Source organism: Cutaneotrichosporon oleaginosum (assembly GCF_008065305.1).
Source record: "Cutaneotrichosporon oleaginosum strain ATCC 20508 chromosome Unknown ATCC20508_contig03, whole genome shotgun sequence".
Taxonomy (NCBI): Eukaryota; Fungi; Basidiomycota; class Tremellomycetes; order Trichosporonales; family Trichosporonaceae; genus Cutaneotrichosporon; species Cutaneotrichosporon oleaginosum.
Window position 1 is genome coordinate 935521 of NW_027072172.1, and position 16547 is coordinate 952067.

The 16547-nt window shown below is 60.6% G+C and overlaps 6 protein-coding genes across 6 annotated transcripts; 3 read left to right on the plus strand and 3 right to left on the minus strand.

The window, feature by feature from the left end:
• Positions 1 to 369: 369 nt before the first annotated feature.
• COLE_03556 (uncharacterized protein) lies at positions 370 to 2699 on the minus strand (the record flags this gene model as incomplete). The annotated part of the gene is made up of 2 exons (XM_018424368.2): positions 370 to 2346; positions 2412 to 2699. The coding sequence occupies 2 exons, from the start codon at positions 2697 to 2699 to the stop codon at positions 370 to 372; spliced, it is 2265 nt and encodes a 754-aa protein (XP_018275751.2).
• An 868-nt stretch (positions 2700 to 3567) lies between these two features.
• COLE_03557 (uncharacterized protein) lies at positions 3568 to 5298 on the plus strand (the record flags this gene model as incomplete). The annotated part of the gene is made up of 3 exons (XM_018420534.1): positions 3568 to 3698; positions 3738 to 3780; positions 3820 to 5298. 3 exons carry the CDS (start codon positions 3568 to 3570, stop codon positions 5296 to 5298), a joined length of 1653 nt encoding a protein of 550 aa, XP_018275752.1.
• Positions 5299 to 6136: 838 nt separating this feature from the next.
• COLE_03558 (uncharacterized protein) lies at positions 6137 to 8586 on the minus strand (the record flags this gene model as incomplete). The annotated part of the gene is made up of 5 exons (XM_065626296.1): positions 6137 to 7462; positions 7504 to 7833; positions 7873 to 8185; positions 8244 to 8344; positions 8536 to 8586. The coding sequence occupies 5 exons, from the start codon at positions 8584 to 8586 to the stop codon at positions 6137 to 6139; spliced, it is 2121 nt and encodes a 706-aa protein (XP_065482377.1).
• Positions 8587 to 9776: 1190 nt separating this feature from the next.
• On the plus strand, positions 9777 to 11361 carry COLE_03559 (uncharacterized protein; the record flags this gene model as incomplete). Its single annotated transcript, XM_018419885.2, has 3 exons — positions 9777 to 10026; positions 10061 to 10298; positions 10338 to 11361. The coding sequence occupies 3 exons, from the start codon at positions 9777 to 9779 to the stop codon at positions 11359 to 11361; spliced, it is 1512 nt and encodes a 503-aa protein (XP_018275754.1).
• A 455-nt stretch (positions 11362 to 11816) lies between these two features.
• On the plus strand, positions 11817 to 12565 carry COLE_03560 (uncharacterized protein; the record flags this gene model as incomplete). The annotated part of the gene is made up of 6 exons (XM_018419884.2): positions 11817 to 12005; positions 12089 to 12149; positions 12206 to 12307; positions 12340 to 12400; positions 12454 to 12501; positions 12541 to 12565. The coding sequence occupies 6 exons, from the start codon at positions 11817 to 11819 to the stop codon at positions 12563 to 12565; spliced, it is 486 nt and encodes a 161-aa protein (XP_018275755.1).
• Positions 12566 to 14011: 1446 nt separating this feature from the next.
• Positions 14012 to 14428, minus strand: COLE_03561 (uncharacterized protein; the record flags this gene model as incomplete). The annotated part of the gene is made up of 1 exon (XM_018424369.2): positions 14012 to 14428. The coding sequence occupies one exon, from the start codon at positions 14426 to 14428 to the stop codon at positions 14012 to 14014; it is 417 nt and encodes a 138-aa protein (XP_018275756.1).
• Between the last annotated feature and the right edge of the window lie 2119 nt (positions 14429 to 16547).

Genomic DNA, 16547 nt, shown 5'->3' on the forward strand with positions numbered 1-16547 from the left:
TGTGTACTGATGCCTCCACACTTGCTACTGTTTAGGGCTCCGCCTTAAGTCGGCGCCGAGCAAGGCTGGGACGACCAGCAAGCACTTGCCGGTCGCGTCCGGTTCAGTGTGTACAGTAGTACGAGGCACGCGTTGAATTCTGGTCGACTTGCATCGCTCTAATGCTACACGTCCTCAAGCTATCAGCTATCAGCACGCACACCGAGCAGCCCCTGGCTGCCAGCTGCCAGCGCTGCCCCCTCGCCCATGCCGCCCATGGCCTCTCAAGCTCATCATGTACATTCACTAGTGGTGGCGGCATGGGTGGAAGCCCTTCGATCCCAAACCCTGTATTGTTCGCTAGTACCCACATCCTGCAACTCGTTCGTCCTACCTACCACCGCAGCATTCACCGCTGCCGTTTCCTTGGCCGTTGCTCTGGCCGTTGACGCTGCTGGCGCCGTTGGCGCCATGGCTGCCCGGCTTGCCGCCAACAAATGCCTCGTCGGCGTACCGAGACCGCGGGTCGGCTGTCGACGGAACGTCCAAGCAGGGGCTCATCCGGTGGAAATTCAAAGGGCGGGCGGCCCATTTCAGTACCTCTACTGGCATTAGGGGCCAGTCTTCTGCGCGGCAGATGTGGGAGTTGCCGAACATGTTCCACACAACACAGTCCGTGTCGGACACGTCGTCCGCGCGGTCGACCCACTTCTGCAGGCCAAAGTCCTTGTGCCCAGGGTGCTGGTTGATGTGGAGCTCAGAAGGGAAGATCTCGTCCTCGTGGTAGCGGGTGACGAAGGTATGGTGGCGGGCCCAAGGGGCGCGGTTCCACGCCAGCGAGCCGGGCTTGGCAAACATCGGGGGCATGTCCTTGCACACAATCTTGTACCCGATATTGCTCTTGGTCGCGTAGTGTTTCTTGTGAGGATTTTCGATTACCCACGCGCGCGCCTTGGTCGAGTCGTAGTCAGAGAACTGGTCCGACTTGGTGAAGGGCGTCTTGACGACGTGGTAGCCGTTGCCGTAGAAGTTTTCGGGAGAGCCGACGTCGGCCTCGTCCGGCACCGAGTCGACGGTGACGAGGCGATTGCGGAGGCCGTCGATCATGGGATCGACGCGCATCGAGAAGAGGTGCTGGTGGTGCTGGGCTGCGATGCCGGGCGCGACCTCGACCTCGTGCGCTGGGTCGGGGTGCTCGCCCTCGCGGAGGGGGTAGGCGTTGACGATGCCCGTCGCCTTGACCTCGAGCTCGATCGAGCCGTCGAGGTAGAAGTTGAAGTAGAAGCCGTACTCGTAGTTGGCGACGGTGCAGATGGAGGAGATGACGAGCTTGCGGTTACGCGCGACGTGGACCTTGTTGTCGCGGAAGTCGGTGTGCTTGTGCAGGATGCCGGCGTCCTCCTCGTGGATGCAGATCGCGCTCTTGATGTGCTGGATTCCGCCGGCGCGCGTGATGAAGTTGGCGTCGAGGTACGTGATGGAGCCGAGGCAGTCGCAGCCGAGGGCGAGCGAGTTGGAGAGGGCGCCGATGCCGTACTCGCCCGTGTCGAACGCCTGCTTGCGGTGGTGCGGGAACGTCGTCTTGGCGTAGGGCACGACCATCTCGGCGACCGAGATGCGGTAGAAGAGCGGACGCTCGCCCTGGGCACCGTCATTGTACGTGATACCGCTAAGCACGAGGCCCTCGCGGTAAGTGAAGCCGATGTGGCACTTGAAGTTCTGCCACTCAATGACACGACCCGTGAGCTTGTAGCTCACGCCCTCGGGCTGAATAACATGGAGAGGCTTGAGCGTGTCGCGGAGCTTGAAGTTTGGTTCGTCGAGCACGATCTGTTCAGGAAGGTAATTTGCAGGCGCCGCGGGGGGCGGGAAACGCTCGCGGGGTGGGACCTTGGCATGTGCCTCGGCCGAGGACGGCGGGTGCGGCTCGCCCGGCCTGGCGTTGCAGTGGGGGTAGTCGATGACGACGACCTCACCCGTGTTCGAGTCGATCACCGGGATGAAGTCGCACGGGTGCGCGTACAAGTTGTCTCCGGGGCGGAGGCGGGTGAAGCAGAAGCACTGCTGGAGACGGCGCTCGGGGAAGCGTTCGTCATAGGCGATACACCAGCCGTCGACATAGAGATCTTCCTGGCTGATGCCGACGGCATCGCATGCCTCCTTGACGAGCGGATCCTTGCGGCAGATCTCCTCGGCCCAGAGCAGCTCCTCGGTCTGGAGCGAGGGCTGGATGTGGCGCCCAAGGAGAATCCACGAGGACACGGTGGGCTCGGACACCGCCGCAACGTCGTCGCCGGCGGGAAGATTTGAGGGGAGGTCGACAATAGCCTCGAACGAACGCTTAGACTCGTTGCAGATGATGTGGAGCTGGGGTCAGTGCGAGTCGGTGAATTAGTGGCCGCTATTGCGGGCACCTGGCATGAGACACTCACGTCGGCCTGACGGCGGATCGGGGCCGGCTGCGTGGTTGCGACCTCCGCAATCTCCTTATCGGAGAAGAGACCCATCCAACGCAGGACATCGACCTTGGGGGGCTCGCGGAGGCTGATGGTGTTGAAGAGGGGAGAGGCAGGCTCGCCGTCATACCCGCCCTTCTTGACGAAGGCGCGGATGGCAGCGACGGAGGCGCGGATCTCGTCCTGCGTCAAGGGGTCGAGGGGGTGGGCGCCGAGGGCATGATTTGGCTTGGTGCCGTTCGCGGGGTTGGTAGTGGAGACCATGATGTGTGGGGAGGAGGTGGTGGTGAGTGAGTTGAGGAGCAAGTGGTGGAGCTGCGAGGTTATGTAGTGCCCCACGCCCACTTGAAGGATGGACGGAGAGTCAGCTGCATCCGACAATGTCGGCTACGGAGGCCAAGAGCGCGTAGGGCCAGGCGACGCAGGCCCAGAGCGGGAGTGGCAGCTGGAGGCGGCAGCTTGCGGAGATGGGCTTCGGACTGTGCAGAGTCAAGTGGGCGGATGTTTGCGCCAGAGATACGGCAACATGCCGATGTGCCTGGGGATAATCTTTCCGCCTGATTGAGAAGGGCCGTATATCCCCCTCCCGTTCATCCCTTCGGTCAACTCGTCGTGCCCGCATGCATCGAGGTCATGAGCTGCGAGAGCGCGCGCTTACGCCCCACCCCTGCGCAGACGCGGCTGACTTGGTGACATGGTGGCGTTGATCCGGACGTCGCGTGACTGTGGGGCGAAGATCCCGTATGTGTTGGGTTGAATGCCGCCCGCCCAGCCACTGGGCCAAGCCACCAGATAGAGAGATACGCATCACTCCGGCAAGATACCTGTCCTCCTCCCCTCATCGTCCTGCCGCGGCTGCACCACATGTATCCACAGTCTACTTGACCACTTGACCACTTGACCACCTGCCAAGCATCGGGATCGCAAGCGAAGTAGGCCATCTCTATCAGTCTGTTGTCGCTCTCCGGAGACTGAAATATTCAATTCGGGCATGAACTCCACTCGTCACGAGATCTCAACCTCGCCCTCGACATCTTCTCACATCCACCACCACAACAACCACCACAACTCTGGCCAACACACCGCACTCATGGAGGCCACCAAAAACGGCCCGTCGTACAACACGTTCGGGATGGGCCCCGAGCCCCCGCGCAACCGGCACCTGACGAAGGATGACCTCGGTCTCGAGGATCTCGGGTATCGCCCGGAGCTGAAGCGCAACTTCTCCAAGCTCGAGACGTTCGGCGTCGCCTTCAGCATCATGTGAGCAGGACAACGGCGCAGATCGGCGCTGACGTCAAGGGGCGTCGTGCCCTCCATCGCAAGTACGATCTGGTACAACCTGGTGAGTAACCTCCCAACCATACCCCCCCGCTGACGCCAGCCGTACGGTGGCCCCGTATCTATGATCTGGGGCTGGCTCCTCTCCGCCGGGCTCATCAGCTTCATCGGATTCGCGATGGCCGATCTGGCGAGCTCGATGCCGACTTCGGGCGGCCTGTACTACTGGACGCACCGGCTCGCGCCGCCAAAGTACCAGAACTTCCTGGCGTGGTTCGTTGGATACAACAGTTTCCTAGGCAACGTTGCGGCGGTGTCGTCGCTGGCGTGGGCGTGCTCAGGGATGTTCTTTGCCTGTGCGTCTGTCGCGAACGAAGACTTCTCGGCCTCGATCGGCGCCCAGGTAGGCCTGTACATCGGCATCCTGGTGTTCTGCGGCGTCTTCTGCGCGTACGGCACGACGGTCTTTGCGCGCCTGCAGACGCCGAGTGTGATTCTCAACGTCGTGCTGGCGCTGGTCACGATCATCGGGCTGCCGATTGCGCGGCGCGGCCAGCTCAACTCGGCCAAGTTCACATTCGGGGGCTGGGCGAATCTCACCTCGTGGCCTAATGGCTTCGCATTCCTCCTCTCTTTCCTCGCGCCGGTATGGACAATTTGCTCGTTCGACTGCGCAGTCTCGATCTCGGAAGAAGCCGCGAACGCATCCATCGCAGTCCCGGCCGCAATTGTAGGCGCCATCTCCTCGGCCGGCATCCTCGGCACGCTGATCCTCATCATGGTCGCGCTGAGCATGGGCCCTGACGTTGCCGCGGTCAACGAGAGCGCGATCGGCCAGCCGCTCGCATACGTCTACCTCATGGCGTTTGGGCAGAAGGGCTCGCTGGCCATCTGGTCCCTCATCTGTGTCTCGCAGGTGAGCATGACGGCATCCCTCGTCCTCCCCTCCTCGCGCCAAGCGTTCGCCTTTGCACGCGACGGCGCCCTCCCCTTCTCGAACTACTTCCACCACGTCGACAAGTGGACCGGCACACCCGTGCGCACGGTGTGGCTCGTCGTCGGCGCCGCCGTGCCCCTTGGCTTCCTCGGCTTTGCGGATCCCGAGAACCAAGCCGCGATCAACGCGATCTTCGCTTTGGCGATCATGGGCCCGTACGTCGCGTACGGCGTGCCGATCTTTGCACGCATCTTCTGGAAACGCACGTTCGTCCCTGGGCCATGGTATCTCGGGCGCGCGAGTGTGCCCGTCGCATGGGTCGCGGTCGTGTGGATGATATTCGCGTTCGTCCTCTTCTCCTTCCCAGGGGACAAGAACCCGGCGCCAGGGGAGATGAACTACGCTATCGTCGTCACGGCAGCCGTGTGGCTCTTCGCCACCGTGTTCTGGTTCACTAGTGGGCGGCACTACTTCACCGGCCCGCGGACCGAGGATCTGTCCGACGAGATCGCGGCGGATTTCGCAACCCAGGCGGGCGTCAAGCCCACCGAGGATCCCAATAAGAAACAGGCGAGCGTCACCGTGCTGCCCGTCGACGACGACGATGACAGTGGCAAGGGCAAGAGCGTCAGTGTTGTCAACTAGATGTTGTGTGGCGAGGTCCGGTCTTCGCCCGCGTAGTATTTGCTGTAGTTGTCCTCATTGAGGCTGGCTGGTACCACTTGTTGGTCTTGCTCGTTCTACACGTTGGTCTTTGCAAGTCTTAGTCATTGTCTTGCTCCCTCTAACTCCTAGTCATGCAAAATCTTGATCCTGATCCTCGTCCCCGTGAGACGCACGGACCACGCCCACCCCACCACCGCCGCGTTCCTCATCGTCGCCACATACCAAGATAACGATGTTCCTCGAGTTTCGGATCCTCCTCTGTCCCCAGATCCACTCTTCAGATCCGCCCCATGCATCGAGATCTGCCCTCAGAATGGGAGCGCTCACCGGACTGTGCAGCGCCCATCTCGCTTGCCTCGCCTGACCTGCTGTGGTCCGATTATCCATGAATACCCGCCTACGCGCCCTACGCACCTGCACCACACCTCGCGTGAAGGCGGCAGGCGCTACTGTCCGGAAGTAGACGTCGGCGGGTGATTGCGTGAGGATTGCGGGTGCAGGATGGCCGGCACGACGTTGTAAAGTGGCTGAACGGATCAGTTTGGCTGATTCTCCGTCGTATCGTGGTCAGTCCGAGCCAGATTCGGGAAACGCCGGACAGATCTGGTTATCTTGATTATCAGCCGCCTGATATGTCTGATATCAGCTTACTGATCAGCACGGGTTGTCGCCCAGAGGAGGCTGGGAAATTTGAACGGAATGCCAAGAGTTGATGCCGTCGCCACAACTCTAGGTGACTTACGATGTCACCCTCTTTGGGCTTCTAGAATGCCGCGTAACATGGCAACTGCCACTAAAAATACAACGTGTACAACAATCAGTGGCTTTTCGCTGCCTCAACCATGAAACTCATCAGTGCCGAGTATATCGCCGCCTGGTCCGAGCCCTGCGGGTTCGGGTCCATCGGCGGCTCCCAACCAAACGCCCCCGGCCCCGTACCTCCCGTACTCGGCGGATCGGAGGGCGCAAAGCCCATCCCATCGAATCTGCCGTTGACGCTAAAGCTCTCCGGCGTCTGCCACTCCGGCAGCACCGAGCCCGCGGCGTCGGGTGACAGCAGGTCGAGCCCGAGGTTTGGCACGGGCATTTGATTCGTTAGGTGATTCCAGTACAGTTGGGGCAACTGGAAAAGGTTGGAGATGCCGCCCTGCGGGAGAGAGACGCGCGGGAGGTCGCGCTCGCTCGTGCTTAGGTTGCGGCCGACGGCGCGCAGGCCTTCGGGGAGTGAGGGCGAAGTCGCTACTTCTGGGCTGCCGACTGGTGCGTCGCCCGAGAGTTTGAGGCCACCCTGGATCAGGCCCTCGAAGAAGAGCTTGTGTGCGCTCGCGGCCGGCCATGAAGCACTGCAGTCACGCAGCCAAATGCAGCACTGCGCAAAGTTCATCTTTGCACGATCGGCGAGAGCTTGGTCAGCGTCCGAGCTGTCAAACGCCTCGAAGAGGGTCGCGAGGGAAAGAATGTGGATGATATCCGCGGAAGTGTGGTTCAGTAGCTTGTGTCGATCCAGATACGCGAGCAGCTCGACAACTGCCTCAGCAGCAGCCGAGCATGTACGATGAGCGCGCTTGCTGAACTCTGCCTCAGCCTCAGTAGGAGGCAGCATGCTCCGCCGCTTGATGAAGCGCGACAACAGCAAAATCTGCGCCGTGTAGTACCATGACACGCCGACAACGTGGTGCGGGAACGGGCTGACGTTGCTCTGAACCATGACGTCCACGTCGATGGAGCGCGGAATGGTGCTGCGCCATACATCTAGTCGATTTGAGAGCGTCTCGGCACGTCGGATGAGCTCGTCTCGGTCCTGTAGGCTGTTGTCCACAATCCTGGGATCTGTTCCTGGAGGAAGGCCTGGCCTATCCATGTCGAGTATATCTTCGACCACCATGCCAAGTTGGCAAGTCCAGACAAAGCACGACATGACGTATCCGCGCCGAGGGACGATGTGCCTCACGCTCTTGGGCAGTGGCAGACTCGAGGTAGGCAGTGGGGGCCATGTTTCGAACTCATCCGCCTCGCTCATCGACGGTAGCGGCGTAGATGATCGGCGATACGGCAGCAGGAATGATCGGCCGGTTTCTTCTGCGAGTGTCTTGTCGAGCACATAGCAGTTCCAGTACACGCGCGATCGAATCTCACACTCGGTCTGATATGAGCGTGCGCCCCGAAGTTGAGCGAGCGACTTACCAGAGACTCCGAGTTCGCTGGCGACAGGTTCAATCCCAGGTTGAGCGCCATGCAGCATGCGCGTCCGGCGTACGAAAAGGCCATGTGCTTATCGCCGCACCCCGTCTGGCGCAGTGACAGCAGAATGAGGGACTGGATGAGGTCTATTCTCGATTCCATCCTGCAGTGGTGCATCTGCCGCTCAGCCATGTGAAAGAGCTTGTCGGTGTCGACGCCATGTACGGAATCCGGTGGCGCAACGCAGCTTGCAATGGCCAGCATGGCTAGGAGCAAGGGGGGAGAGGTCGTCTGGATATGGAACAGCGGCTTGTAGATGAGGGGCCAGACATTCTTAGAGGATCAGCGGCAGCGAGATCAAGGTTTACTCACATGGACATGGGTGAAATAGACGGCGAGCAGTTCGTCGACGAGCGCAGTGGATAGACCCATCAACGGGCCCTTGGTATGTCGCCGTGTGGCCTCAGGAGAAGGCGAGGTATCTCTTGTTGTGGCGGCCGTGTCGGCGAGCTGGTGGTGGAGCAAAACAGAGGAATGGGAATTGGAGGTGGGTGGAGGAAGGGGGAGTTTGGTGTCTGGGCTGTGTTGCTGTCCGGATGATGAATGGTGTGGATGTTGAAGTACATGCTGGCGGTGACTGGGAGATGCCGAGCGCGCTCGCTGTCGCCATCCGGGCCTTGGACCGCTGGACGTTAGGAAGAGTTGAGGAAGAGCAGGAGGATGAACAAGTAGCGCAAACGCACCGCTTCTTAACTGGGGCATCGAACTTGCAGTCTTCCCTATTCTCGCGACAGACCTTGCACGAGCTGCGGCCGGAGGTCTGGTTGACGCGTAGGTCTTCGCACTTCATGCGACGACTGGAGGGGGTGGTTAGTGGGGGGGGCTGACAGGGAGGAGTGGGTGATGGGTGACTCACTGTCGACATCCCTGTCAGATGCGCGCGAGAGTCAAGAGTCGAGAAGAGGATGGAGATGAGGAGAGGCATGTCAGTATATGTACTCTCCGAGGATAGAAGAGAAGAAGAGAATAACATACGTCGCATGCTCGTAAAGTGCGCTTCCTGATCTCTCGTGGTTGGTCGTCCATGACGATGGGGGAAGGAAGGTGTTAAGGTGATGAGGGATATGATGGGTGGATGAGGGAATTGAATAAATCGCGCAGCAGTTGACGAGGATTGACGATGTTGTGTAGTGAGAGAGGGAAGGTGGTGTTGAGTACTCTAGTGACTTGAGTGGAGAGGGGGGCCATTCAAGGCACAGGCCGAGGAGGAGATGCGGTATGCTATTCCAGCTGCGGTGACGGCGGCAACTACCGCCCCCTTGCCTCTCGTTACTCTCCCTCATCATCTCTTCATCTCTCTTCGCTATCTTTGCATCGCTTCTCTCCAGTCAAGGTCTCTTCACGTGTCTCCTCAGTCTCCACCTCCTTCCCATACTGACTGACCACAGGTAGTCCCCGGCCACCCGCTGAGGGCGCGACATCATGGTCCCTCTAAGGCGGCCATGAGAAGCAGTCACCGAGCAGCCACCGCCGCTGCCAAACCAGAATAGCAACCCGCAGCCATGCGCCTACCAGTCACCCGGTGACTCCCGCGTGGCGCTTGGCACCTGGTGAACGCTGCCCACCATCCTCAAATCCTTCAGCCCGTATTCAGCCATCGAGGCGCCCGCATTCTCTCGTATGCAGCATCCACGCGCGCGACGCGCGCGCCGCTTGCTCCGCCCGATACCGATAGCCGATACATCTATCATCCGCTCTCCGATACCGATCAGCTATCAGGGCACTCAGATAGCGCTCTAGTGAACGCATACCTGACCCGCGTCTACTTCATAGTTCAGGCGCGACCCCCCACTGTTTTGTCACTGGCACGGAGATGGGTGAGGAGTGCGCTGAGACGAGGTGCAGGGGTGGGATTGACGAGGGAGACGATCTTGACGCGACTGCAAGCGACTGAGACGAGGAGGATGGGACGGATAATTGAGTCGTGGGAATATCCTATTGGAGCGCTCGGGTGAAATGCTCGGTAAGAAATGCCAATCATAGGCACGTGATGGGCCTCCACACATGACATACCCCACACCCCACATTCTGTGGCTCGTACAGTGGTACGGTGTACGCGGTGACATTCCCAGGCATTCATCGCCGTATCACGGTTCTCCCGCCCACCGCCTCGCCTCCTCCCCCCACAGCTGCCGCAGAGTATACATAGCCTCTTTCATCTCTCAGCAACCTCCTGTCTCCTCTCTCAGCTCTTCCCACCCCAACCTACCTTCACCATGACGCACACCGAAGTCGACGTCCCCTCCCTCGGCAAGGTCTCACTCCCCACCGGCCTCTTCATCAACAACGAGTGGGTCGCCCCAAAGTCCGGCGAGACCTTTGACACTGTCAACCCTGCCACTGGCGAAAAGCTCGTCGCCGTCGCCCACGCCGGCAAGGAGGACGTCGATGCGGCCGTCGCAGCTGCCCGCAAGGCCTTCAAGACCACCTGGGGCCGCAAGGTCGCTGCCGCTGAGCGCGGGACGCGTGAGCTCTCCCACGAGGCAGAAGCTAACGCCAGTCCTGAACAAGCTCGCCGATCTCCTCGAGCGTGACGCCGCCAAGGTCGCCGCCGTCGAGTCGCTCAACTCGGGCAAGGGTGTGCGTATCGCGCGCGAGGGCGATGTTGCCGACTCGGTCGCCTGTCTCCGCTACTACGCGGGTCTCGCCGACAAGATCTTTGGCCAGACAATCGACCAGTTTGGTGACGAGAAGCTCTGCTACACCCTCCACCAGCCCATTGGTGTCTGTGGCCAGATGTGAGTTTATCTAAACACCTTGGCGGAATCTGACACCAGCATTCCCTGGAACTACCCCCTCCTCATGTGGGCGTGGAAGGTCGGCCCCGCCCTCGCTGCGGGCTGCTGTGTAGTCATGAAGCCGTCGGAGCTCACCCCTCTTACGGCGCTCATGCTCTGTGACCTCGCCAAGGAGGCGGGCATCCCCGCCGGTGTGATCAACACTGTGCCTGGCCTGGGTGCGACGACCGGTGAGGCAATTGCGCGCCACCACGACATCGACAAGGTCGCATTCACGGGCTCCGTGGTTACCGGTCGCAAGATCTCGGTCGCCGCGGCCGAGTCCAACCTCAAGAAGGTGACTCTCGAACTCGGCGGCAAGTCACCGCTGATCATCTTCGACTCTGCCGACCTAGAGGAGGCCGCGAACTGGACGTCGCTCGGCATTTGGTTCAACTCGGGACAGGACTGCTGCGCGTCCTCGCGCATCTACGTGCAGGAGAGTGTGTACGACAAGTTCCTGGAGGTTCTGAAGCGGCGCGCAGAGGCTGCGGCGATCGGGCAGCCGAGCGACGAAAAAACGTCGTTCGGGCCGCTCATTTCCGCGGGCCAGCGCGACAAGGTCCTCAACTACATCGACAGTGGGCGGTCGCAGGGCGCCCGCATTGTCACGGGTGGCCAGAAGTGGCCCCAGTCCGGCGGCGGCTTCTGGATCGAGCCAACGATCATCGCCGACGTCAAGCCCGACATGAAGGTGGTGCAGGAGGAGATCTTCGGCCCCGTCATCGTCGCCGCCAAGTTCAAGACGGAGGAGGAGGCGCTCGAGCTGGCCAACAACACGACGTACGGTCTGGCCGCGGGTGTGTTCACCAACGACGCGAAGCAGATGACTCGCGTGTCCGGCGCCCTCGATGCCGGCACTGTCTGGTGCAACCAGTACGGCCTGCTGCATGCTGGCGTGCCTTTCGGTGGATTCAAGCAGTCGGGTATTGGTCGCGAGCTGGGAACCTACGGAATCGAGGCGTACACTCAGGTCAAGGCGGTGCACCAGAACCTGTCGCAGGCGATCGAGTGGCCTCTGTAGACGGAAGAGCGTTGACTTTGCTTTGGGATTGCAGTCTATGTAATATAGTCAGGTGCACGATGGCAAGGGGAGGGTGTCGCAGGTGAGGTTCACCTGAACGTGCGAGCTAAATTGACACGAAGGAAACTCACGGACTAACGGATGAGCTCGGTAGTCTGGCGGCGGGAACTTCGGTGACGGGCGGAAATAGCTTCATCGACTCAGCTGGAGGCAGCGGCAGCAGAAGCATTCCCGCCATCCCCGAATCCGTCGGACTGCGTCGCCGTGACGTCGAGATCGACAGGCGTTGCGGAATGCGGAATATGTGAGCGGCGGTGGCGAGGTGCGAGGTTGAGTGGCGCAAGGCTTGTCCCACTCACCTCCAACAGCATTCACCTTGACTAGGCCCCCGTGTTCTTCTCGCCGCATACTTAAGTCTACGTCGGCTTTCCTTTATTCTCATCCATCTCTCCACCATGCTCGCCACCATCGCCCTGCTCCCGCCGATCCTGGCCCTCCTTGCCGCCGCCGCTCCCTCGCCCACCGTGCCCCCGCGGTCGACCATCAAGTGGGCGGGCGCGCCGGGCCTCTTCTTCGAGTTCGAACAGATCTTCACTTCTCCAATCTACACGCCGACGCCGATCCAGAACGGCATCAAGCCCTACGTGTAAGCCCCACATCGTATCAGCTTACACCAGCGGACCCGACGCGCCCAAGGTACTGTACGCGCCCGGCATCCTTACCACAGTTTTTCTGCCGCGCGTGGCAGATCAGCGGCCAAATCGCCGTGACGGGCACGCTGGGCGAGCGCAAGTGTCTGGACGCCGGCGAGTGTACGCCTCCCGTGGAGGAGGGCTGACAGTAGCGCCGGGAAACGGTGCGCGCGTGCACATGTGGGACTGTTACGACGGCCTCACGCAGCAGCAGTGGGTTGTGGAGGGGAGCCAGATCCGGCTCCGAAATTATGGTGCGTCCGGCGGCGGCACGGCGCTGAAACAGATCTCTGTTTAGATGTCCCGGACGGTCAGCCTGGTCGAAACTTCGTCCAGGTTTGGGAGTGGTAAGTTTTGGCGGGGTTGGGCTGAGTGTAGTACTTGCGGCCCGAACCAGCAGTGGATTGTGGCTCCTATCTGATCTCCGATCTGGAGGCCAGGCAGCATGGTGAGTGGAAGGGCCTGAGTTAACATGACCTTACACCAGGCTTCAACAGGCTGCAACGCGATAAACGGACGATGTTTGCGAGCAATGGTTGTGGACATTGAATTGAGGACGCGATGTAGGAGTCTATGGAGCATAAATTCGCAGCTGGACGTCTCCTTGTCCGAGAGCTCGATATGTATTGTACAAAGCGCGTTCAATCACGCATCATTCATAGCCAGCTACTGTACACACGCCACTACCCCCAATTCTGCCCGCCTACCCATGCTTCGCATCGTCGAACTTACACTCGTCGAAAATAATGCACAGGGCGGTCATGAGCGCCAGATCGACCCCGGCGGCGACCGTCAGGCGGTACAAAATATCAGCCCGCCCATCCTGTCACTTACAGACTTGGAATTCCACATCAGTCCGCGTCCCCACCCCTCGCGCTCAAACACCGCGAGCACCTGCCCGTCCATCGTGACCTCGGCGCTCCGCATCAACCCGTATCCCAATACGACCAGGGTGTGCTGAAGCCCGGGGGATGAGACCACGAGCTTCGTGCCCCCTGCGTCAGCGCTGCTTCCCTCGACGTACAAGACCACTTTTTCTCGGCGCGGAACACTGTCCCCTCCGCATCCATGCCCGTGAACGCGCGTTGTAGGGAACCCTGGTACGAGGCGGTGATGTTGCACAGCCCGGCGCCGGTAATGTCTGTGATGCCTTGCGTCAGCCTCACCACCTCCACGACGCACGCGTAATATTCTTCAGCCGCAGCCCCCCCGCCGTCGCGTGGAACAGCACCCTGCTGTCGTCCAACACGTCAAACGTGTCCTGCGTAAGCCCCGACGCGGCACTCCGCACCTTGCCGCCCACCGCCTTCACGCTGAACGTGAGCGTAGTCTGCGCCGCACGCGTGGGGCCGAACGCGACGAGGGGCGGGTTGATAGGGTCGAGGAGGCGCTGGGCGCTCATTGTAGACGGGAGTGCTGGTGGCGAGGGATCATGGGTGCCGGATGGACACCGGTCCCTATAAGATCGACGCGGAGATCGAAGCGGAAGCGGTGAGCACAGGCACCGTTCCGCGCCCAGCCGACCGAAGCGACGCCGAGCGGTGGCGGTGCTCGCCAGGACGCCGGGGCGCAAGGGCCGCAAGGGCTCCACATGCTTGGCGGCGCCCGAAGCCTGATTTGTTTCGGAGGTCAGCGCGATGACAGCCGAGCTCGACATCGCCGTCAGCGTTGATCTTCCTGGCGATCAAGCTCAAAATTAGTAAGCCCCATTCCGCTCTAGCATCTGATCCCTCGACTGTTAGATCGAGTACGGTTGCATGAACGTCGAATCGAAGATTCATCTTGAATACTCCTGCCTGCGCACGGGCCCGCATGCGTACGACTTTGAGTCCCACTACACCCTCCGCTACTGACAGCTCACGTTATGATGCATGGAGTCCATCGAGGCACAATAATGCGGTAACGAGTATTGAGAGAACATCAATCGGAGAACAGCGCAACTCAAATTCAGCAGCAGATTACAGGAGAACAGCGACTACAGCTCCCGCGACCACCGCTGCAGCCGTGGAGAGGGAAGCGATGTAGCCACCACTAGTAGGCGACGCGGACTGAGCACTTCCGGAAGGGCCCACCGTGCCCGAGGTGCCGTTGGCCCTCGCGGCGAGCCCGGCAATCTCAGCGGCCTTGGGCATGTCCGTCCCGTTGCCCCTGATCTCAAACAGGACCGGCTGGCCATGCCTGAACACATAGCACTCGCGGCCGGGCATGGGCGCGCTGCCGCGCACCGATGCTAGGTGGCTCTCGGCATAGTCACACGCCACTCGTGGCGCCTTGCCGATGGCGCCGTACTCGGTCGTCGCCCACAACTCATACCGGCCAGGCAGGACATCGTGAGTCATCGCATACTTGAGCGGTACGACCGTCGCCTTGTGCATCGCGTTCGCGTCTGCCGTCAGCCCTAGTGATGTCTGACGCACGGTGGTCGAGGAGCCAGTAGGCCGTTGAATTAGGCTCGGGGTTTGGCACGTCGAACAGAGGGACGAGGAGGAAGAGGACATCTTTCGTAATGTTTGATGGACCCGTGTAGTCCCACGACACGGCGGCTGTGCCATTCAACACCCCTGTCGTTAGCGAGACCTATCGCTTTGGACAGAGTCACGCACAGTAGTCGGATGCCTGGGGCCAGGTGATCCTGGCAGAGTACTCGTTCACGGGTATGATGGGATGGTACCCGTTCAAGCCCGTCTGGGCACGGGCGGGGAGGGCGAAGAGAGAAATGAGCGTGGAGATGAGCATGATGGGGATGAAGAGGGACGCTTGCTGCAGCCCGGCTTATGTATGTCCCGCTTGACTGTGTTCCCGGTGCGCCCTATGGCTCGCGCGCTTCGTGTGGATGCTGAGGCCAACCGGACCTCGGGGGGGCTTGGCGGCGACCCTCAACCAACCATTGCCCTGATTGCCTTGCCTCCCGACTACTGTACTATGTATAAGCAATCTCAAGTCCTACGCATTGTCGGCCCACTGCAAACGGCGAATTGTACGACAGACGTGCATTTCCGCTGCAGACAAAGTGATAGTGTGATTATGCTATCCCCACCACACACAATCTTGAATCGCGGCCGCACTACCACATGCCCACAACGGACCCCAGGAGCAGCATTGCGGCGGGTATGCGGAGGGAACCAGCCGCACTCGAGGAGGTAGCACTGAGAGGAGCGACCGCCGGGGTCGGGGATGGCAGACCAAAGGTCCCAGCCTTGATCGCGGCTACCTCTGGCATCTCCACCCCGCTTCTTCGCACCTCTACAATTCCCCATACGCTCGGGGTGGCTGTGTAATAGCACGCACCACCGCCAGCCGAAGCATCAGCTAGCACGCCGGCTGCCGTTGTGCAGTGGTCCGGCCCGATCGGGCGGGCAAGCAAAACGCGGAACTTGCCCTCTCCGAGCCATTGCCCCGGCAGCGCGAACTTTAGTGGGAACACAGCGCTACGATCCGTCGCACGCGCACCTTCGGTCAGCCTGAAATTGAAGATCCTCACTGGCATCCAGCAGTCCCTCGAGAGGTTTGGGCGTCTCGGGGTGCCAGTCGTGCGTGATCTCGCCGCCGCCCGGGAAGGCGCGGAGGGCGAAAAGCAAGTCTTCATCGGCATTGCGTTCGTCCCATGCCCACACCACCGCCGCGCTTTCCGTCCCTGTCGTCAGCGTTATCGTCGGAGGAGGCTCACACCAGTCATCCCCGGTGGAGCGGGGGAAAGTCATGTTTGCGTATGTGGTGGGGTGCGTACATATCCGCGCTGAATCGGGTCCAGTACACACATACTTCCCGATGGCAGTGGCACCAACGCCCGTCGCAGCAGCGAGCGTTAGGACGAACAATGAAGCGAGCATTTGGGGTCCTCATGCAGTGAGTTGCGATGTAAATCGAAGACGGGACTCTTAACTACTTTCAATCGCCCGGAATGCTCGGACGCTCTTGAGGTTTCATACGCTTGGGCCGCACGGCCATTGACGGAGCGGCCTTGCCCGTCTCAGGCAACTAGGTGTCTCAGGCGTCTCAACTCAAGCGCTGAGGCAATCACGCGCCAGGCTACCTAGTGATATTGTGGAGCCGTACATGGTCTGCACAGCACATGAATACTTCTGAACAACATTCAGTGCCTGGAGCCAGAGCTGATCAGTGCTGAACAAGCTTAATCCTGGTGTCAGCCGGAGTGATATCGCAAGATCTGCACTCGCAGCTCCCAGGAACCAAGGCATGCTAACGGGCCTCATATTTGTGCGGATCACATGTGTGCAGGTCCAGCTGTGTACACAACTACAGTGCAGGTGGGCGGGTCGCTCTGACGCCCCAGCACGATGTTGCATGCTTTCGCTCTGGCATCGGCTCCTTCCAGTAAGACACGCCGAGCCGGAGTGTTTATTATTGTTGAGCACTAGATTGCTGCCATCCTCCATCTAATGTCGTCGCGCAATTCGAGCTTGCTCCTATTGGGGACTCCATCACCCCAAGTGTCTTTGGGCTCAGTGCAGCAGGCACGAAACCGGCTTCCAG